The 23148-nt window shown below is 46.5% G+C and overlaps 1 protein-coding gene across 4 annotated transcripts in view; it reads left to right on the top strand.

The window, feature by feature from the left end:
• Fars2 (phenylalanyl-tRNA synthetase 2, mitochondrial) overlaps positions 1–21987 on the top strand; it is a 456276-nt gene extending 434289 nt beyond the window's left edge. For all 4 annotated transcript variants that reach the window (XM_028881642.1, XM_028881606.2, XM_028881625.2 and 1 more), the window contains one exon: positions 21699–21987. In XM_028881642.1, coding sequence (XP_028737475.1) covers positions 21699–21837 — 139 coding nt within the window. In that variant the 3' untranslated portion in view covers positions 21838–21987. The remainder of the gene's footprint in view (positions 1–21698) is intronic.
• The last annotated feature ends 1161 nt before the right edge of the window (positions 21988–23148 follow it).

Below are 23148 nucleotides of genomic sequence, written 5' to 3'. Positions count from 1 at the left end.
CTGAGTGCTGGGACTAAAAGTGTGCACCACCACCGCCTGGCGCCCCACTTGCTTTTTAATTGTCTTCTTCCATACACCATCTAAGGATCAATGGTGATTATGACTTTTTTATGATTACCTGTCCCTATTGGGGTGTAAACAAATAACTTACTGTCATGTCTGAAATATTCCATGGTTACATAGGCCAGGGTCGTGGTGCAGCATGGGAAGGAATACCACAGGAGCATGGACACCACATAGCAGGAGTCCTGGACCCACCTTAGAGGCCAGATATTATGGTGGGTATGAGTGAAATGGACACTTGAGGTGGCCACCAGTGTCAGGTAGGGAGCCTCAGAGTGGGTAAGTCACCTGCTGAAGGCACACAGCATCCTGAGAGTCATATGGCCAAGTCGGCAGAGAACCACCTGTTCACCTTCTCTGTGCTGCTAAACAACCCTTTCTGATTGCTAAAATAGTCATCACCCCATTGTTAAGATCCCCAAGACGCCTCTTTCTTCATTATTGAGATTAGATATCAGTTGATTTTTAAAATCTATATTCAAATTCTCCATTCTCTCCAATTCCAAGCTCTTTCTTTCCTTAAATGTTCTGTGCTTCTTTCTAGTGCTGTTTCTTAAGATTAAGTCTTTCTATGACATAGATTTAACAAACATTGTTCCAGATCTGCCTGTCAAGCAGTCTCATCCTCAGAAAGCCCACTACTTCATTTTCGCCCCCATCTTGCTTTTCAGCTTCAGGTCTCTATCACTTCAGCAGGGCTGACGTCTGACTCTGGAAGTTCTGGCTTTCCACCTTGCCACTCCTTTCCCAAAAATGGACCCCTTTCTTCCATTTCTCTTTCTGGTTGGGAGAAACAGCACCTTCTGTTTGAGCAAAAGCTAAAAAACAAAACAAAACAGGACTCATATGTAGTAGATATACAAAGGACACAGCACCCTTAAAGGCAGAAAAAATGAGAAGGGATAGTGTAGAGAGCTTTGGCAATCTCAGCCCCTGACCACCTCCATCTAATCTTGACCATTTCTCTCACCAATTGAAGGCTAGCCATGCAGCAGCCAGGCTTCATGACATGAGAGAAAAGAGTAATGGCCAGCACTGATTTCTAATGGATGCCAGTGTGTCGCACACTGTCGTTTTATCCAGCATGACTGAGGCTCAGAGGTAACTTGTTCAGAACACCACCAGGTACTGACAGAGCCCAGAACGGTAACCAAGATCTAATTCAGCTCTCACGAGCCAGTCTGCAGTACTTCCCATTCTCGTAGTCAACAGACACAACCTAAGTGCTGACTTTGGGAAAGACTCTGGATCCTGGCATTCTGCTTTCTGATTTACATGTGGTGAGTCTAAACCAGCAACCGTTTGGGTTTGCTACTGTTTTAAGAGGTCCATGACAAATGACCTCCCTTCCTCTTGCAAGTTTGAATATAACTGAGAAGCAGACACAGGAATTGGACACGTGACAGCCACGGTACAGCGTTATTTCTGACAAGGCTGAATGAGTTTGCTGGCTCCTGAGGCTGCCTTCCTGGGAATCCGTACCCAGCCTACCCTGGCAGGGATGGCCCTTCATCGAAAGGCCGTGTCCCTCCCCAGGGAGATCTGTGAAGGTGGAGCCAAGTATTCTCTGTTCTTCCTCCCTTTCCCCAGACTAACCCTCTTCCCAGGAAGCAGCTCAGGCTAGGGGCGGGGGTAGCATGATGAACACCTTGGAGAAGCCAGAAGACTGTTGTTCCAAGTGGCAGGAGCTGAGGTAACATCAGCACATCACACATGAAGGCCAGGCCTGCAGGGCCTTTCTCTTCATGTCAGAAGTGGTGGCGGCCTAATTAAGTTTCTTAACCAGGGATGTGGCGGCGTCGTCAGATTTTTATTTTTTCAAAGATCCTGCCAGGTATGGCGGAAGAATGGGTTGGAAAAGGCCAGCTGCAGGCATGGGGAGGATCATAAAAAGTGAGACCATAGTGCTCACTGAACACCAGGCCAGGCTGGATGGAAGATTCTGGTGAGGGCCTCTGTGTGGCCTGCTGTTGACAGGGTAAGTCCTAACCTGGGTGAGATGGACACAGCTATGGAGGAGATCAAGCAGACAGCTGTACCAAGCATGTGCCACAACCCTGGCCTGAGCCTTCAGGGCTCAAAGCTCCCAAGGGAAGTGTGTTCAGAGCTCCATCCCCACCGTGGAAATGCCTTCCTTCCGGCATCTTAACAGTTTGCTAAGCATCTCACGGCTGTGACAGCAGTGCGGGCCGTTTCCGCCTCCCGCCCCTGCAGAAGGGCAGATGTGATTGACAGAACAAGAAACACATTTCCCCATTGATGGAAGAGCTTCTGCGCCTTCAGTGAGTTTGCTCATTGCAGGCCTTCTGTGGAGTAAGGACGGTCTGCGTTCATCTGCCATCCAGCACACAGCTGCTGAGCGCCGGTGGGGAGAGCACCATGGTGGGCACTGAGGACAGAACAGCGCACACAAGGGACTCAGTTCCTAACCTCTCGGAGTTAGTGCCAGACCATCACTGCACAGTGACATGCTGGCACTAGGGGAGCACGTGGAAAGGGGGACAGGGACCTCTTCTGTAGGCAGCTGCAGAATGAGCAGAAGTTAGTGAAGTAGAGTGTGGGGGCACATATGGCAGAGAGAGCAGTAGTCTCAAGATGTGGAATCAGTCTAGAAGCCTAGCATCAAATGAATGGGCAAAGAAAATATGTATATACACAATGGTTTCATTCAGCCATAAAGAGAATAGAATTCTGTCATTTGTAGGAAAGTGAATGGAACTAGAGATCATCATACTAAGTGAAGTAAGTCATATCATGTATGTTCTCCCCTATGTGGAATCTAGATGTGTGTACACACACATACACACGCACACGACATGAGAGTAGAAGAAGGGGTCCAAAGACAGGAGGAGAGGTAAGAGAAAAACAGGGAGAAAAGAAAAACATTATGTCACAATTTCTTTTATCTGGACCTAAACTTAAATACATATGTAAATATATACATATAACATGAGAGCATATGAGTAATAATTTGGGGGGAGGCGGGGGAAGAAAGGGGTGAATATGAGATGATTTTGACATACATGTGTGAAAATGTGGTAATGAAACCCATTCGTACAACTTTAAGTACCCAAAAGTATGGCATTCTCAGCAGCCCTGAACTAGCCTGAGTAGGAGCACTGACAGGATCCCCTTTTACGGGATGCAGACTACCCTGGACCAGACTCAGCACCAGCTGGACTCTAGCCCTTTCTCTCCCTCAGTTAGCTGGGATTGTAGTGCACGAGGTAGTGATCACATTGAGGACACACATTTTCGTGAAGTTTGGCTGTGAAAGGGGCAGATGGCAACTGGACAGTGAGTGGTGACACCCAGTGGAGAACATGTTGCTTTGAGATGGACTCAACTCCAGCTTGTGAAAATACCACTGTGGAGAGGAAAGGGCCCAGGAGTGAGGAGGGGCAGGCACAAGGAGAGTAAGGATGCGGTTAGACAAGATCCCTGAGAATCTGAGGCATGCTGAGGATTGTAATGGCCAAATGCACTTTAAAAGATGTGATTCCAGGGCCAGTTGCAAGTTTGCTGGCAGGAAATTGAAATTTCCATTCTGGAAGAAGGCCATCTTCAAAGATGACTATTGAAGATTTTCTCCCTCCACCTTCTAGGTTATCTCAAAGCACCTTGTTGGCAACTCTACTTTGTTTTTCTTGTTGGTTGGTTAGTTTGGGGTCTTATTGTAGGATTTCCCAGCCTTTCTTTGCCACCATTTTGGGTAATGCTTTATGTGTGTGTTGCTTCTTCATCCACTAAATGATGGAGGCAGATGCAAAGATCCACAGCCAGGCACTGGGCCGAGTTCCTGGAGTCCTGTCGAAGAGAAGGAAGAGGGATTGTACAAGTGGGGGGTGGGGGGTAGGGTGGTGGTCAAAGTCATGATGGAGGAACCCACAGAGACAGCTGACCTGAGCTCAAGGGAGCTTAAGAACTATGGACCAACAGCTTGGGAGCCTGCATGGAACCAACCTAGGCCCTCTGCGTGTGTGACAATTGTGTAGCTTGGTCTATTTGTGAGGCCTCTAGCAGTGGGATCAGGACCTGTCCCTGACACTTGCACTAGCTTTTGGGAGCCTGTTCCCCATGCTAGGTTACCTCACCCAGCCTTGATGCAGGGGGAGTAGCTTGGTCCAGCCTCAACTTGATGTGCTGTGCTTTGTTGACTCCCATGAGAGGCCTGCCCCTTTCTGAACAGAGATGGAGGAGGGATGGATGGGGAGGGGTAGATGGGAGATCAGGGGAGGGAATGGGAGGGGAGGAGGGAGGGGAAACTGTGGTTAGTATGTAAAATAAATGAGGAAAAAATAATTACTTAAAAAATGTGTTGCTTAATTTTCAACAACAAGATGACTGCCATAAACATTTGGAGTTAGGTATATTTTGAGGGGCTAGGTGACATCCTGACACCATACATGTTTCTAGATGTGCTGTGGTCCAAACTCAAGTCTTACAAATGGTATTTGGAACCTGTTTCTCCATAAAGACCCTTCCTTGGGTGCTAAGTTATTTGGGAAATTGTAAAGATTGAACTCATTGACCTCAGTCTAGGGAAGTCAACCAATGGTGGCCAGTATTTGCCCCAGCAAATACACTTGGACCTATTCAGCTTTTAGCTTTCTAGACAATGGCATCATCCCACCTAAAAGTAGGGTGCTGCTTTCCTGGACACATGATAGCTGATGCAATAGGAAAACTGCAGCAATTCCCAGCAAGCAACAGATAACTTCCTGCCAAGCAGAAAGCAAGCTCAATAATGAGCTGTCATATTGACCTCACATCTGTCCTCAAGCAGCATTTATTCTGGTGTGAAATCCTTTAAACCTAATTCTAAGCATGGACCCTCCCTAATCTTCTAGAGTGGAACACCTTTCCCCCATTTCCAGCTTTAAATAATCAGTCCTCTGTCTGCCTCAGTTCCCTGGTTGGCCTGGTGGGAGCCAGCACTACCTAAAGCATTCCAAGTTGTACTCAGGAAGATATCCTCCCCAGGACCATCACTCCCTTTACTCAAGTACCCTGTCTCTAATTCCGTAGTGACCTTGGACATGGCGAACACAAGGCCATTTCTCATTCCTGATAAGCCTTTGAGAACATGAAGGGGACTCTGAATTTCTTTACACTTAGAAGTTATTCCCTCCGTCCTAGTTTATACCAGAGTGTCCTCCTAAATATGCCTTGTTTATGACATAATAGTCCCTTTCTCCCACTTATCACCTTGTCAGTGTTAGCAAATTAAAAACCATCCTCCAGTTGGCTTTGTCCTGGCTCTGCTTTTAGGATTCCCCTGGGCACATCCCCTGGTATTGTGAAGGGCCAGCCTCACTTACTGTCTCCCTTGTGATGTACAGAGATCCCAAGACAGGAAAGATCAGTGATTTAAAGGAAACACTTAAGCTTCTCTCAGCCCTCCTCCTCCAAGATGTTGAAACCAATACATCAGGGTTCCGGCTCTGTGTGCAGAGCTACAGCTAAATCATAGGAAACGTTTAATTAAAAGACAAATGGCAAAATAAGGTTGTGGTGGGTGCTTTCTAATTGTGGTTTGTTAGATTTTAATTACTCGTCATAAATTGTGAAAGCTGATCCAGTGTGCCTTTGTGCACCCCGTTCTTCTTAATCACAAAGACATGTTCTCGGCTGCTGACAGGGTGGGCTTCGTCTTCAGCAGGCAGCGATTTGATCCTACACGACAGTGACTCAGCAGCTTGCCAAATCCAATTAGCAGCTTCTTGGCTGCTTATTCAGAGCAGGCAGCTCAAAGTCTGGCTGTGAACCCCTCCCAGCCAGGTCTCCCAGGCCACAGCCCACTCATTTGTTACCAGCAGTGACCTTTGCCAAGGAGGGACAGAACAAATATGTGGTCCCTTGTTGAGTTAGAAAAGGCACTTTCCCCATCTTGCCAACTTCTGATCAGTGCTTACCAGAGTTTAAGAGGTGATTGGAGAGTGTAGAACTGGGGAGCCAGAGGTCTCAGTGATTGGTCATCTAATCCCAGTGCAAGACTGAGGCCCAGAACCTTAGGTACTTGCTCAGGATGCCATAAATGGAATTTCCATGTCACTGCAATGCCAGCCTCCTGACCCCAGGCATTGCTCCTTCCTTGTGCCCCGTGTCCACCACCCAGAGCCCGAGCCATCCAAGGAAGCACAAACACGGCAAGGAGGGGCTTCAGCAGACCCTCTTCCATCTAGCAGAGCCAAGTGGGCAAAATGGACACTTCCTGGTTCTGCTTGCTGATTGTTACTAAGAAAGTGATAGACAGGTAAACATTTGAGTATATGAGATAGCTATGTAGACGTGTCCACAAACTAAGTAGGACTCTCATGCTCATTGCCTAGAGATCCCTTCATAGTTTGGAGGCCTTGAAGCACAGAGTGGGAGAAGAAAGTGGACAAGAGAACATATGTGTTACAGGAAAGTATTATGAGTCAGAGTCACTCCCTCCACACATTGAATAAAAGTGGTGGCCGGGAGGGTCTCTAGGATATCAATGTATGTGGCTGATAACCGAGAGGAAGGGTGCCTTGGATGATTTTGTTTGGGGGTCCAGGATTATTATTTGAACCACTATTCCAGCTGTAGAGCTCTGCTCGGTGCCTCCTTGGACACACGCCTGTGTTTTGTAGGTTGCTGCCTTTGTTGTGGGGACAGGCTTCTATCTGCCCCTGGAGGCAGTGGTAAATGCTGGGTTTGCTGAACTGCAGAAGTGATCAGCATGGCATGGAGCTGGCAGCAGCCCTGTCTTTCATCTGTCACCCATCAACTCCCATATAACAGGAGCTGCATGTCATGGTCATGTCCTGTCTGTTGAAAAGGAAACCACGGGGCTAGTCCCTCATCCGCTGCCCTGTTTTGGTTTTTCCTGTGGCTAGACACTACTATAGAGAATGATTCACAGAACACCACCAACCGGGATGTAGCTTCTACACCTCTTTCTGGAAGTCACTAGCCACTTCCTGGGGGCAAATGCAGAGCAAGCTGAACCAGTCATGGTGGTGCTGACAGAGGACCTGCCCAGCTGTCCCATGCTTAGAAAGCTTACTTGGAGGGACTGTGGGAAGTAGTTGTCCAGTGTTTGTCCCCTGTTGCCTAAATTTCAGTTAACATCAATGCTCTTCTTAGTTTGTATGATGTTGTTCTTTTCCCAGGATATACCCCTACTGATAAATGATGTACAACTTTTTACAGTATGTTTTGTTAGTTTTGTTTAAAACTATCAAAGCTGAGGCTTAAAGAGATTTAGTAATTTGAAAAAACAAAATCACCTTCTGTGTGCTGCGAACTAGTCTCCATAGCCTGAAGCTGCACTCGGCCCTTCAATTGTGGCTTCTCAGAGAGGGACACAGTGAGCAGTTAGTTCTAGAGCAGATCACCAACATTTCCTCAGCTATCATGCCAACTCAGGAAGAGTCTCTGCACTACCCACCTGGCTTCTGAAACGATGGCGGGACAACAGGCCTGACAGAGGACCAGCGCGTCCACTGCTCTCTTTTCCACCATCATATACTGCCGTTGCTACATTCTTGCTTCCCCGTCTTATTTCAGTCTCCTTCCTGAAATAGTTTTACAAATCTTTCACTGAAGTCATGGGAATCCTGAGTATAGGTTAGTTTTTCCATCGCAGAGTGGCAGCTCGGCTGGCCAGAGTATGGAGGCATTCTGCTGGGGTTAAACCGCATAGCCTGCACTTTCTGTGGATGTGGGAAAATCTGCTGCCCTTCCAGGCCTTTGATCCCTACTTATTTTCAGCCATCTCTTTGTAGCTCAGGGCGTAAAATAAAGACTTTGTTTTTTAAATTGCCCCCATTCAGAACTTTACTATGCCTCCTGAGAATTCCATTAATTCTGGAAACTTCTCAGTTACTATCCTGTCCCCTCTTCAGATGTTGCTTATCTTTATTTTCTTTGTAGTCTTCTAGCACGTGTGTTATTTTACACGTTTTTGTTTGTTTGTTTGTTTTTTGGTTTGTTGTTGTTGTTTTGTTTTTTTGTTTTTGAGAGGAGTACTCACTGTATAGCCCAGGCTGGTCTCAAGCTCAAGATCCTCCAGCCTCAGCATCTGAGTGCTAGAATTCCAGGCCTACACCAACTCCTCTCATAGTATTCATTTCTGTACTTCTCCATACTGCTTTCTAAACAGCTTCCACAGATCTGTCCTCCACTTCATTGCTCTGTGTCAAATCTGTCATTTAACCCTTCTATTTCTTGTAAATCATAACTACAATTTTATTTCTACATATTTTATGTAAATCTTCTTTTAGACTTGCTGATCTTTTCCCCTAAATGTTACACACACACACACACACACACACACACACACACACACACACACACAAACACACACACACAGAGAGAGAGAGAGAGAGAGAGAGAGAGAGAGAGAGAGAGAGAGAGAGAGAGAGAGAGAGTTTGTTCTTGTCTTTTGAAGCAGGGCCTTATTATGTAGCCCAGGCTGACCTCACACTTGCAATCCTCTGGCCTTTGCCTCCATTGTGCAGTGTGTAAGTCTGGGCTTTGAGGTTATATTCACTGGACCATTTACTGGGTGATCCCTCGTGCTAGCCTTCTTCCTTGGACAGCTTTCTGCATTTTCTTTTGCTAGTTATCCTAGGGTTAAGACTTTCCAGGACCAATTTTATGCTTGGCTTTTTAGCCCTAGGTACTATATATGGTGGCTCATGAATCAGCTTGAGATATGAGCTGCATTTGGAGGTTTGCTTTTTCAGGGTTGCTTCATCCCTGTGTCCTCAGAATCCACACAGATCCAAGATCGCTCTGTCCAAGCTTCATGAGTATATTGTTTTCCTACTATATGCTACATTGGGAAGCCAACCCTTTGCAGAATCCACTTTGGCAGGAATCTTCCAAATATCCATAGCTTCTGATTTCATGTCAGTCTTGATCTTTTCTAGGGTGAATAATAAAATTAAATTCCAGTCTTTGGTGACTGACACTGTCCTCCACTTTTGGGGTGGAAACACTGGAGACACCTGCTGCCATTTCTGTTTTTCATTTTGGTACCGGGGAATTTCTCTCCTGTTATCTTATCTCTTCCATCATTTCCTTAAAACAGTCACTGTCCTTCTGTGTACTCTGGCACATCTGGGTGCACACAGCAATAGGTTCCCTAGTCATCTTATTCATATGTCAAACTGAGTGCCACATATAGAGAAGGTCAAGACTGGAAAGAGACACATCCTCCAGTCACCCATGCCAGCAGTCCTACCAGGTCCATCTTCTGCCCAATCTTTGCTCATTCTTTGGCCCAGAAAAATTGAGCCTCAAGCGAGGGGCGTAAACACATAGACGACACCAGTGTGAGCTTCACGCCCTGATGTGTGGCAGTGCCCTTGGACCCTTACCTGAGATGCCACTTTGTCTCTGGTGCTAACCCAGCCCTCCTGAATTTCTCCAAAACACTTTTAATGGACAAATTCAAGTTGAGAAAATTGATCATGTTTCTCTCCTATACACTGGAAATCTAAGCCTTAAAAAAAAATGTTTCTTTCCTTGAAGTAAGAAAATACAGAAAGTGAGCACTTCTCTTAACTGAGTCTGAACGTGGACAACTGCAAGTCAATAATACTGTTGAATGTTCTATTGACTCTGACTTCTACTTTATTAACACTTCGTTCCAAGTTGCTGACAAGGCTTTGCTTACATGAATTCAATTCTTCCTAACTGAGGGAATATTTAGGAACAAATAACACTGCTTCTCTTTTATTGAGACCTGGAGAGATCTGTAGATTCATCCAAGAAGCAAGGATGAGGCAACTAAAAAATAAGCCTGTCCCAGCCACCCCCGTTGCAAAAAGCAAAATTGCTTTTTTATAAGATCATGAGATAGGGTTTGAAGTTAATCGTTCAAATTTCATCATGGGCACAGTGTTATGAAAGCTGCAAGTGCTTTGAAATAGGGATGCAGTTGAGACACTGGCCACTGGCATCAGACGACATCCCATGTAGGACAAGAGCATTTCAAGGCACCTGGACACCTTACTTGTTACCTAATATTTGGGTGGACTTTGAACTTCTCTATCTACCACTCATGTGTGCGCACACTTACATGCACATACACCACCCATCATGTCAGACCTGTTGTAAGAATTAAATGATTTAATGAGTGTAAATTCAGTTTAGTGTTTCAATAACAGAAAGTGATCCACAAATCTTCACCATTACTAATCATAAGCTTCTGTTTCACACACCCCTCCCAAGAAGTTCTTTTAGAATGTTAGAAGTTCCCTAAATTTCTCTGCTGTTTTCTCCTCTCTGGCAAGTGCATTGAACCTGCTTCCTTCTCCTGCTTCAGCACTATCCAAACACAGAACCAGCAACTCTGTGTTGTTCTAGGCTCAACTCCTGCCCTCACCATCCTTTTTTCTCTCTCTCTGACTTTTTACCTTGTTTGTGTTTCCTGTTGGTTATGAGCCTAAATTAAGATCATTCAAGCACCTACAACAACTTCATAATAGATCATTTGCCCTTTAAAATACTTTTTCTTCTTCTTTTGACTTTTCTTCTCAGTCCCTGTACTTTCTGTTCTAAGTAATGTTTCATATTGGATTTATTTTTTCCCCTTTGGGGATAAAGTCGTATTTCTGGAAACATCCTGAAATTTGCTTGGTAAGTAACCGTTACCATGTGAGTCCTGTTACAAGCAATTGATAGCAACAGCTATGGACATTAATAAGCTGAGCAGAATGGAGCTTGGACAAGCCACCGCAGTTCAGTGACAGGGAAGCAGACAGAGTCCAAGCTGGGCTGTATTCTAGCTGTGGCCTTACCTGTCACTTCATCTTTGGGCTGTTCCTTGTTTTCCACACATGGCCAAGCCAGACTGTCATTGCCTGTGGAAAGCAATACAGATCAGCCACTGAGACAGTGGTCACATGTCAGGAACATGCATGGCATTATTCCTCATTATCCTCTTTCATTATTTAGAAAAATGTATTCCCCAAAATGAGCTCCTGTCACATCTTAATGTTTCACTCAGGTTCGTAAATTCTGAGAAAAATTCAGGCAAAGCATGGCCTCTGTCAGCCTGGCTTTCTTCTGTGTTGAAAGCCTGGTTAGTATTTAAGTAAAGCCCTTGGAATCTGACTAGGGGCGACCCCTAGCAAGAGAGCAGGCATGGGTGGGATGCTATGCCTTCATCACTAGAGCAGCTTTGCTCTCCACTGTGCTACACGAACTGTTAGTGTAGAAGACACACGCTGTTAGGCTGTTATGTGGCACAGAAATTGGGGTTCTTAGGAAAAAAAAAACAACTAAACACCTGGGGGCAGTGGTGCCTAGATAGAACTTCCGGCGTGACAGGCAGAAAGAAGGCTTTCCTCAAAAGGAAACTGACGAGAGAAGGTGATGGATCTGAGCAGGACTCTGTCACTCAGAAGGGGAGAAATTAGAATTTGCATGTAGATCCCAAGGCCTTTATCCGTGGCCATGCCTGCCACTCCTCCATTCATGCACCTCATTGGCTCCCATCCTCTTTCGGGTCTCAGCTCTGATACTTGCACAGGGAACCTTCTCTGACCTTTAAGTTAATGGGCCTTTTATGTAGCCTCATAGTGCCATGTACTTCTTCTCTATAACCTTTATCATAGTTGTAATTTACATTTTTTCATAATTCTTTGATTAGTACCTATCTCCTGCACTAGGCTCGGAGCTCCACAAGGGCATGCTCAAGTCTGGTTTGGATTGTGCCACTGTTGGGTTCTCAGCACTTTGCAGAATGCGTGGCAGAGAGTGGATTGGGTGTACACTATTCATTTTCTGAGTGACTCCATTAATGAGTTGCATGTATAGATGGGTCAGTGACTCTATTCCTGACACTGGAAGCAGTGATGCTGCATGTGACATGGACCACCCTTCCCTCCAAGATCTCTTTCCTCTCTAACCACTGATAGGCCTTGCATACCCTAGCCAGGATCAGTGCGCCATTTTGCTGCTGGTCATGAGTTATGGGGTTGTTTTTGTTTGTTTTGGGTTTTGGTTTTTCAAGACAGAGTTCCTCTGTATAGTCCTGACTGTCCTGGAACCCACTCTGTAGACCTGGATAGCCTCAAATTCACAGAAATCTACCTGCCTCTGCCTCCTGAATGCTGGGATTAAGTAATGAAGTTTAGCCAATTGCCATAGAAGAAAGAGACCAGAGTATATCCATGACCAGCAAAGAGAATCACGTGACACATTTGTCCACTCTGTGTGAGGGGCAAGCCTTTCAGCTTACACCATGGAAGCCTTGAACAGGCTGCCCATTGAAGCAGTCACAGCTTGTAGGAAGAATGCCAAGCATGGCTCAGAAGAGCTCTCTGGTCTGTCGTCCTCGAGCTGGTGAGTTCATAAATTGTGTCACCTGTGCCACGATACTTACTGAAGCCATCACTTCCTCATTCCAACCCAGAATATCATAAATTGATGATGTTTGTCCTGCCAAGCAAATCCCTATTTTGTTCCCTTGATCTCTGACTTCCTACTTGTGAAGAAGTGGCACTATAGATTAGAACCAGAGAGTCTCTTCCAAAATATATTTGCAAAATAAAGTCATTAGAAAAGTCTGGAAATCTTTCTTTACTAATGTGTGATTCTTTCAAACGTGGTCCTGAGTCTTAAAATCTGTACAACATGGCGTTCTACTCCTGAGTAGTGGGGATGGGGAGCATCTACTCATGCTCGAACAGTAGCTCTTAATACCTGGTAGAACTGTGTGCACTGAAAGCCCCTGATAAGCTCTGCTGTTAGCTGACTGCCAGCCTCTGTATGCAATGAAGCTGTCCAGAATAAGGGCCTTTACTTTAGTTCCTTTTCACCTGGTATAACAAAATACTTGACCAAAACAACCTTCAGGAAGATGGGTTGGTCTTGGCTCAGTTTTAGAGGGCACAGTTCATCACAGTGGGGAAGGCATGGTGACCAGAGCTTCAGGCAACTGGTCACACCGTCAGTGGGATTAAGTAAGAGGCATTAAGGTCCACCCCAGGGACCCACTTACTCTAGCTTGGCCCCACCTCAGGGCTCATTTCCAGCTTGGGACCAAGTGTTCAAACACAAACTTATGGGAGACATTTCATGTCAAGGCCACAACACCTTTCCACCCTTCTAGAAGGTTCCTGTGGAAGCCAAGTCTGAACTCAGGCTTTTTGGTTGGCATGAAGATGGACTTTTGTCTGAGGCCTCTGAGCCTGAAACATGAGCGGACCTCTGTGGCCCCAGCTCCAACACACATATTTCTGTACTCTGCTTTCTGTCCCAAACACTGGCTACTCTGACACTCACTTCCTGAACTATTGGCATGCTCTACAGAAGTGGCCATTCCTCTGCAGCACTTATGTGTATGCCCAGCTATTGTGCCCTCCTTTTTGTTAGCTCATGAAATCACTGCAATCTCCTCTGGGCAGCTCCACCACCTCCATGCCTGCCTAACCAGCTTTGGTCTGTGAGTGTATGCAACATGTCCTCTCCTAGGAGATGAAGCATGTGACCTACTGGGAGGTGCTCACAGCTCCATCTAAAAGCTGGGGCATACATTCAGCCTCTCTGAGTTAAAACGAGAGGGGAAACTTCCACTACCGTCCCTGCTATCATCAGCACCACTCGTGGGTTTTGTTTCCAGGTGGACCAAGAGCCTTGATTTCACCTGTCGCCATCCCATTTGTGCTCCAAGGTCTGGATTTACTCTCAGTCTTTTCTGACCTCTGAGTTTATATAGTTCATGCCATTTTTTCTATTGAGTATTAGTAACTATGTCTTGCCTGCTTTCTTTTTATGTACCAATGTCCTAGCATCCAAATGGATTATAATATAGTTGTGTGCTGCTAAATGGCATGGTTGCGTCCTAAGAAATGAGTATCAGATGGTTTTGTTCTTGTACAAACATACAGTCTAACCCCATAAATGAAGGCGGATGTGCCATCACTGTGTGATACAGACTCCCAGGAGTGCTACTGTCTGTGTGGTCTGTCGTTGACCACATGTCATTATGCAGTGGCGTCCCTCTTTCTGATGCTTTGAGACATTCCTACACTACCATTGTATCAGGCAGAGTGGCCACTGCATGAATATTCATGTATTGATCAAGCAGTTAATTTACATGTCTGTATCTCCCACAGTGCATACCTCAGCACAGGATAAATAGTTGCTGATCAACCAGCTGCACAGAATAAACAATTGCTGATCAATGGGCTGAGCTGGAACTGTAGCACTTTGCCTGCCACAGATTTTTTGTAACCAGACCTGGTGACCTGTGTCAGGACTGTCAGGAAGCAGCCTTGTAGCAGCACGTAGTTAATGCTGGCCTTGTTGACTTGGGTTTGGCAGATTTAGGCCAGAGAGGAAACTTAAAATCACCTCCAAATCTTCCACACAATTGACAGTCACAGAGCTTTGGAAATCTGTACAGAATGGGACGTTACTTCACCTCTGTTAGAAGTGTAGGAAGGTGGCTTGGAGGACAATTATAGAACAACTGAAAAAAATTGTCCAATAAGGGAAAACCCTGCTATATTATGGAGGGAGGATTTTAAAAACCATCTCTGTAAGATGCAGGGCATCCTGGCTGTTCTGTATGGAATTCTGGAGGCACTCCACTGAGCAGGGCAGAACTCAGAGTGGACCACAACTGGAATCCAGAACCATTCTCTGCAGTTTGGTTTTTAAGTAGATAAATAGAATGCGAATTCCTAACTTCTGGCTTATTTTAGGCAACACTCCTTGAATTTCCCTTTTTCTTGTAGTAGAATTTACATGGCATTTGCTGCTTCTGTCTCTTTCCAGTGTACAGGTCAGAGGCATTAAGGACATGACCACTGTGTAACCATCACCTCTATCCATCTTCTCCAGCACTTTCTCATTTCCCCACACTGCAACTCGGTGCCCTCTAACCAGCTCTCAGAGCTCACCTGCTGTCTGTCTGTACGTGTGACTTCTAGGCACCCTGCAGAGCAGAGTCATGGAATACTGGTCTTTTGTGTATCATTTGTTCTCTGAGCACTGTGTCCTCAGAACGTTCATCCATGTTGTCACATGTAACATGTGCAATCACCTGGGCCTTTCTGCATAGGCCAAAGCAAGGCCTTGCCATGCTGCCTGCAGGTCCAGTAAGATCAGTTGTTCACAGTAAGCATGAAATGTGCCAACAATTGCCCCGTCTGTTTGTCTCATTCAATCCTTTCAAAACCCCCACGAGTCTATAGTGCAGAGTAAGAACCTGCGTCAAATTAAAAACTGGCCCCAGAGCCTTTAGCTGAGAGGCAGTAGTAAGAGAGACCATTAAAAGACTTCCCAAAGTAGTTATTTTCATTTTTACTCAGATGAAGATCCAGCACTTCAGCCCCACCCTGCAGGAGGCCAGCCCCCCACCTCCCTCCCCGTGCCTGCTTGGCAGAAGTCACTGCTCAAGAGTACCAGAAGTTACGGGGAGTGTTAGGGGAAAAAACCTGGGGGTGCTTTGAACTTCCCAGAGGACTTGGCCGGTGTTTGATGTTCAAAAGCACGTCTTGCCTGTAAAATGTGTCTCTGTAGCACTCTTAAGTTGCCGACTGAGGCTGACCAGGGAGTGGGCCAGTGGGGGTGGCCCAGCTCAGTTCCTTTCCCAGCTGCTGGCCCTGCCTCTGTGAAGGCCTGCATGCGAGCTGTCTTTCCGCAGGCAGAAACTGTCAGAGGAGCCAGCTGGTCCGGTTTCTTATGACTGACTCCAAGGAGCAGACATCCCTCTGGGAGTTAGCAAGCTTGGCAATGGTAGTGAGACACCTACCTGAGGCTAGCTCCCTGGCTAGCTGAGAACTACAGAGAGGCACAGCTCAGAACGGCCTCCAGGGGGCACCAGATCAAGAAAAGGTTGGAAAATAAAGTGGCAGACCTCTTAGCTGTTGTTACAGTTTGGTATGAAATGCCCCCCAGAGCTTCATGTATTGGGGGCTTCGTTGCCAGGTTTTTGAGGACTGTATTCTAAGGGCTCTGAACTAATCACGAATTTAATGATATATTTATATTATGACACTATTGGAAGGTGATGTAGGCCAAGAGATTAGCCATGTCCTTCGGGCTACCCTGGCCCCTTCCTCTAACTCCTCTCTACTTCCTGGCTACCATATGAGCCTCCTCCTAATGTTCTATCCAATCACACAGGGCTAAGTAACCATGGACCAAACCCTTTGAAACCATGAGCCAATCAAATTTTTATTCAGGTGTTTGGTCCTGGCTATGCGGAAGTGACTAATACAGCTATGGGAGGAGGAGGGATGTGGATGGCCAGGGACTGGGGGCATAGGAGGCCAGAGTAGCTGCTGGACGGCTGGAGACCCTCCCACTGGCTACAGGATACCTCTTTTCATTGGTCTTCTGAGCAGTAACTACAGACCCCCATGAAGCCAGCCAACTGCTCTTCATTCTCCTAGTATCCTCACATCAGGAATGGGTGCAGCTCATGTCCGCCTCAGCCCTTCCATTTCATTCCATGCAGCTGGTAGAGTCTTCTGGAATCTCCCTTCCCTCATGTTTACTCTCGGGCTGTCAGAGCCAGGAAGAACTCTAAAGCCCCTTAGTCCACCCCTCTCACTGCTGAGGACGATGAAACCAGGCAAGGTCACTCGCCCAGGCTTGCCTGGGCTCCACCCCCCCATCCACCAAGTCTGATCATTAGAATGTCTTCATTCTCTCCTCTCTGTGTTTGTTTACAGCAGGGAGGGAAGCAGGAGTCTGGTTTACTTAGTGTCCGGGTCTGTTATTCAGACCAGGCCCAAATCTGTGCTTTGGGTTTTTATTTTTCAGGAGTAGCCCTGGCTATCTTCAGACCAATGTCTGATTCCATACTCATTAAAGGAGATTAAAAATTGATAAACTGGGATCAAGCATCAGAGAGGGGGAGAGAGGGAGAGGGGGAGATGGAGAGAGAGAGAGAGAGAGAGAGAGAGAGAGAGAGAGAGAGAGAGAGCTCTATAGTCATTTCTCCAGTAAATTACACGAGGAAAAGACAAAAATGGAACAACCGAGTAGGACTCCCTCATTTTAGTTTCACTTCCAGCAGCGTATTTACATGAAGTCAACTATAATCCAAAATATTAAATTCCAGGAGTAAATAATTCATAGGTTCTAACTCACGTTGCTTGGGCAGTATGAAATTTTGTGCCACCTCACCCATTGTTCTCCAACATAGCCATCCTGTGTATGCTACCTATATACCATATCCACCCATCAATCATCAGTAGCTTTCTCATATATCAGATCAGCCGTGTGACATCAAAGTCCTTGAGTCAAGTAGACTTTAGCTCGATAATGGCCCAAAGCTTGAGTAGTGATACTGGCAAGTTTTGCATTATATATTTGCAGTTGTTCTATTTCACTGTTTTTAGCCTCTTAATGTGCTTAAATTTTAAATCAAACATCAATACCATATATACTCAGGAAAATGTATCTGTAGTGTTTGTTGCCTGTCTCTGGCATCAGGCAACCACTGGGGGTCTTGGAATGTGTCCCTGCCAATAAGTGGATAGCAGTATTGAACATCCACTTGTGACAGCCAGACTCTGAAATAACTGCTGTATAGTGCCCATCCAGTCCTCAGGGAGCCTAAGAAGGAAACGGAGGTCTTAGTCCATAGGCAAGGACTCTGAGGCACACAAGGTCACACAAACTGCCCTAGATCTCACAGCAAAGAGAGTAAGAATTGGAACCAGGTTTCTCTTAACTGCAAAGTCAAGTTCTTCTCTACTCTCCCACATCCATCGGCTCTCAGTTCTATTCTTGGAAGTGACATGGGGCTGTCTCCCCTCCCTGTGCCTCTTGCCCAGTTCAACAAGCCTATGAAAGTACTGGATGAACTTACTCTATCCATTGAGCAGAGTAGTAATAACACAAGAGTTCAGATTGACCTTGTGTCCCTAACAAGCAAGAACCAGTTGAAGATGAAGCCAAGGACCCAGCTTTCTCACTTTGTTAATGGAGCTCTTGTGGACAGCATCTCTTCTCCATTGAGTAATCTCTGTGTGGATAGGCAGTGTCTGCAGTGCCCACTGGTCATGCCTGCTCTATTCTGGGAGGTGTCAGGCACACCATCTAAGAACATGGACTAGCTGCTCTGTCACAGATGGAAACGCATACTATTGTGGATGCTGTAGGAGCTGGGTTTGGGCTGCACGTGAGGAAGGGTTTTATTTCAAGTACAGAGCTAGTTTGGTTGCCACGGTGAACCAAGTGGTTATATAATAGAACTCTTCCCACCCTTACCAGCACTCTGACCCATTATGGTTCCTTCTTTCCAGTAGGTTCCATAGCCCTGCCTCCTTTCCAAAAATCCCCACTGACATACTCTAGGCTGAGGAGCACTAGTCGCTCTTCACAGTACTTTTGATAATGGATCATTTTATCACTTCTTCTATTGTGTTTGCTTTTAAGATCTTTATTGCTCAGCTTTTTCATATTAAGATCTATACAAATATGCATATTTATGGGGTACAGTGTAATATTTTTAGCTATGTGTAATGATAAAAAGTGTTTGGCATATTCGTCACCTCAACCATCTCTTTGTGTTAAGAACATTTATCATCTCATAGCTGATTTAAAATATTCAAAACAGAATTTCTAGCCATAGTCAGCTGCTTTGCCATGGATCACCAGAGCCTGTTCTTTGCATCTTCCATAACTTTGCTCCTGCTGATTTATCATCCCAACCCCAGCCGCTGGCAGCCTCCCTCTTTCTTTTTTGAGACCAGCTTCTTCAGGCTCCACACATAAAAGAGAACATACAATATGTGTTTTTCTGTCTTATTCCACTAAGCATAATGTCCTCTGTGATTATGCATGTTGCTGTGAATGGCAGGATCTTATCTTTTTAAAGACAGACTAGTATTGCATTGAATATGTGCTCCCTGTGCCTTCTTCTTCCATTCATCCATTGATGGATGTTTGTGGTAATCCCATATCTCGGCTTTATGAATAGTGTGCCTATAAGCATGGGGTACGTACAGGCATCCTCTCAACACAATGGTTAAAATTTCCTTTGGATGCACACCCAGAAGTGGATTGCTGAGCCCGTTTAAGCATAAACTTGACAGTCCTTTACTGATCCAGACTTGACTGTTCTTAACTCCTACACAGCTTTATCTTTGGTCTAAAGTTAGGAGTTTCGGAGGAGGAGGAGGCACTAAAATGGAATTCCTCTCTGTTGGCTTGTCCCACACGGTCCTGCCAACTCTCCCCAGGGCTCATGTGGGATTGCCCATCCCAGCTCTCAGTTTCTGCCTGAGCATCTGGACTTGGGTAGGCGGTGGAATTGGGTAAACCTTGGCGTTCACAGTGGAGCAGGGAACAGGACCCTGAGAAAGTAAGCCATGTTTCTGGTTTCCCCCAGTTGGACTGGACCTAGAAACAGGGCACTGGATGGCAGGCTGGTTGGGAAAAGCACAGAAGTGGCGTCACTGGTACCGCGAGCACCATGAGTCATTCAGAAGCAGACGAGGACAGTCAGATGTAGCTGTCTTGTGTTCAGTGTCAACAGGCATAGTGACCCAGATTTCTTCAGTGCTCAACTCTGTGACTAGACGAGCAGCACCATGCCGGTACGCATGGAAATACCGTTTGCTGAAGAGGAGAAACTCAAAGGTTCTTGTTGTATGGAGTGTGGCACAGCCGGCTTCCCTGCCAAGTGACTGGCAGCCTCTCATGCTGCCTGCTGGCCCGCCGCTGCACGGCCCGCCGCTGCTGCACGGCCCGCCGCTGCCTGCTGGCCCACCGCTGCCTGCTGGCCCGCCGCTGCTGCACGGCCCGCTGCTGCACGGCCCACCGCCTGCCGCTGCTGCACGGCAGATTACCCATTCTCTCCCTGTGCTCCTCTGTCCGGCTCAGTGCCTGCAAGATGCTGTTTGTTGAATGACTGAGCCGTCTATAAATGTCCTAGTTGAAAACACTGTAAGACCCTTACATCAAAATCTGTTTAAAAAAAAAAAAGCAAAAAGTGAGGTTCTAGCCAGCAGCCAGCTCATTTTACAGTCAGCCAGTATTGCAGGGTAGTGAAAGTTTTTAAGTGTTTTTTATTTTTCATTCTCTTCCATCTTGTCAACAAGGGGATTTGACTTCCCTAACTGAACAATAGATAATCTTGCTTATTAGTCTTATAAGTGAAAACTATGAGGTACGTAAAAGTGAACTTTGATTTACCTATGACTCTCCAGATTGTATAGCTCACTCTGCTCGTCCTGAATGCTGGGCCCTGTGAATTGGATAGAAAGCTATAGCAACTGCCTGATGCCCAAACCCCAGGACTGCCTTGTCTTCCTGCTCTCTGGGCCCTATTTTCCCAGCCAGCTGCCTGCTGCCTACTGTCCACCTTTTAATGGTGCCACAGTAGGAGAGATCCTTATCAGCGTGTTCCTGGTCTATGTGTCCCACTCAAAGAGCATCCTGGTCATCCTTGCCTCCAGCCGTGTCCTCTCTGAGACAGAAAGGAATGTAGGGTACGGATCACTATGGATCTTTCTTGGTTATTTTGAAACTATATTGCTGCTTAGAGGAAGCAGAGGCTCTAGGCTCTGGTGGCCACACAGGGGAATTGTTTTGTCTTCCCATAAAGGGGCTCCCCAAGATGCCAGCCCACCGGAAACTCATTTGTCCCCGGTTCTGGCATGACTGAAGGCCCAGCCCTTACTCACCTACTGGAGGTACTGTGGCCTCTCGTGGTCAGGCTCACAGATGAGTGACATCATTCAGAGGGGCGCCCCCTGGGGGCCACTTCCTTTCCTGGAGCTTCTTCACCTGAGAACCCAGGGTTGGCTCTGCTACTACTGGGGTTGGAAAACAGGAGTTGCCATGGCTTCTCATTATGCAGAAGAGAAATTAAAGTTCTCCGAGTGGGTTGTTCAGACCCCTCCCATCCATACAACCAGTGAGAGCCACCGCAGGAGAGGGTCAGTGACACAAGTCATAACCTTTTAGTCTTCCTGATGAGACCACCATACCAGTATGGCATTGCACTGCCTACAAGCAGGACTGCTGCTACCATGCCACTTGAGCAGAGTGATCCACAAAAGCAGGTCAGCACTGCTGTGTAAAGTAGAGGTCAGCCCAGCATGTGTGAGTGCCTAGTGTGCATGGAATGATGTAAGCTTCCCAGGCCCACGGGGGTGCTGGGGATGACACTTCCCAGCCTTGTCTCTGGCACTGTGTGCTGCAGTGTGGTCTACGAACATAGTTCTTTTCCATACCATGGCAAGGTGGGGGCCACTAGCATTGACTCCCAATACTTACACTGTCAGAAATGCCTGGGGAGTCAGAAAGAGCTCAGAACTCCAGGTCCTGCTGCAATCAAACTCTCTATTTAGCCCAGGACATCAAACCTATGGGGAGTACCTACCTTGGAGACTATGGTGCATCCAACATGAAGGAACCAGCTTCTCCATTATTCAAGCTACTGTTTCCCTAACCATCACCCTCCTACACACTGAAACGATGTGGTCCTGAGTGGCAAGTGGTATTTGTGTGGTGACACATGACAGATACTGGATCCTGACCCACTAGGTCTGCTCTTAGCAGGTGATACCATCCCTTTGTGATATGGCAGCTGTTTTACAAGAATAAGCCCTCCTGCTTCCAATCCATATGCAGACGTGTTTGTCACTCACCTCCTTGTACTCTCTCCCCGACTCCAGGACACACAGGACCAGCCACTGCTACCGCATCACCTACCGCCACATGGAGCGGACACTGTCCCAGAGAGAAGTCAGTAGTGTCCACCAGGCTGTGCAGGAGGCCGCCGTGCAGCTGCTGGGTGTGGAGGGCCGTTTTTGATGCCCTGCTTTTACCCAGGCTGCAGCCCTCATGGAGCTCCAAGACTCACTGGAAAAGGGGAAACACGTTGCTTGTGGAGTATCTGTCATCTTTTGATAAATGGGTCTGCTTTAGGACTTTCAGGAAATAAAGGATCACTTTTGAGAAGCATTGACATAGCATTTGTCTTTTATTTGGGGGAAGGAGAAAGCAGGCACTGGGAGAAGAGTTCCCTGCTATCCGTTTAGAAATGCTTGGCCCCTTGGCTCTCGGCGTGGTTAATTGGTCCCTGGGTTCCATTAAGCACCAGGCATGATTCTCGCCTGACAGGCTCTTCTACCCATGTAATGAGTGAAGCCACAGAGAAAGGCCTCAGAAACTGGATATTGTACAGGCATGCCTAGTTTTTGTGTGCTTGCTTGGCTGCAGGTCACAGATCCGGCATTTTGACAAATTGGAGGTTCATGGCAACCTGTGTTGAGCAAGCCTGTCATCCTCCATTTTCCTTCAACTCGAATGATCATTAGTCTTTCTTGGCACTGTTCTTATTTAATTGGGTAAATATATGGGCTTTTTGAACATAAATCTATTGTGCACCTCACAGAGACAGTTATCAGGTAAGCCTGTACTTCCATATGCACTGGGAAACCAAAAGATGCCTGTGACTTGCTTCGTGATGAACTTACTTTATCAGTGGTCTGGATCCAGATCATCACCCCCAACCAAACCTGTCCAGGAAGCCTTTGAATGTCTGCCATCCTTTCTCTCTTCTCTTCTTTGTTTTGCAAAGGGCAGGCTTCAAAGAGGCCACTGATGAAATGCCAGGGCTTCCCCTGAAAGTGGAGAGAGCCACATCTCTGAGCCAGGCAAGGTAGCTGTTTGCTTTCATAAACACAAGGCCAGGGGCCAGCCCATTGGCCCTGAGCTTGGACTTCCCCGCATTCTGCCCTCATGCAAAGGAAGAAAAGGAGCAAAAACTGCCCTGGGTCCAGGAGACACACAGGGCCACCTCCTCAGGTTGTTCCCTGCAGGAGGCCTCCAATTCCAGAAGGAAGGCGACCTTTAAGGAAGAGCACAGGGCTTTGATGTCTTCCCCTTTCCGTCCTGCACTTTGTAGTCTGCCTGCTTCACTCATGACCAGCCTTAATAATCAGATTTCAGGCCTGACAAGATGCTGGAGGCTGATGGAAGACTCTGAGTGCTGGGATAAATATTTGATGAGAGGTGGCCATAATCAGCAAGCATTATCAGCTGCTCAGAGTGTGACTGTGTTTGGAAACAGGCTTATTGCAGATAGAAGTAGCTAAAAACATCTTACTGGGTAAATGAACC

The sequence above is a fragment of the Peromyscus leucopus genome, chromosome 5, assembly GCF_004664715.2.
Source record: "Peromyscus leucopus breed LL Stock chromosome 5, UCI_PerLeu_2.1, whole genome shotgun sequence".
In the NCBI taxonomy this organism is placed as follows: Eukaryota; Metazoa; Chordata; class Mammalia; order Rodentia; family Cricetidae; genus Peromyscus; species Peromyscus leucopus.
Note: the sequence above shows the minus strand (reverse complement) of the source record. Positions and strands in the feature narration are given on the sequence as shown.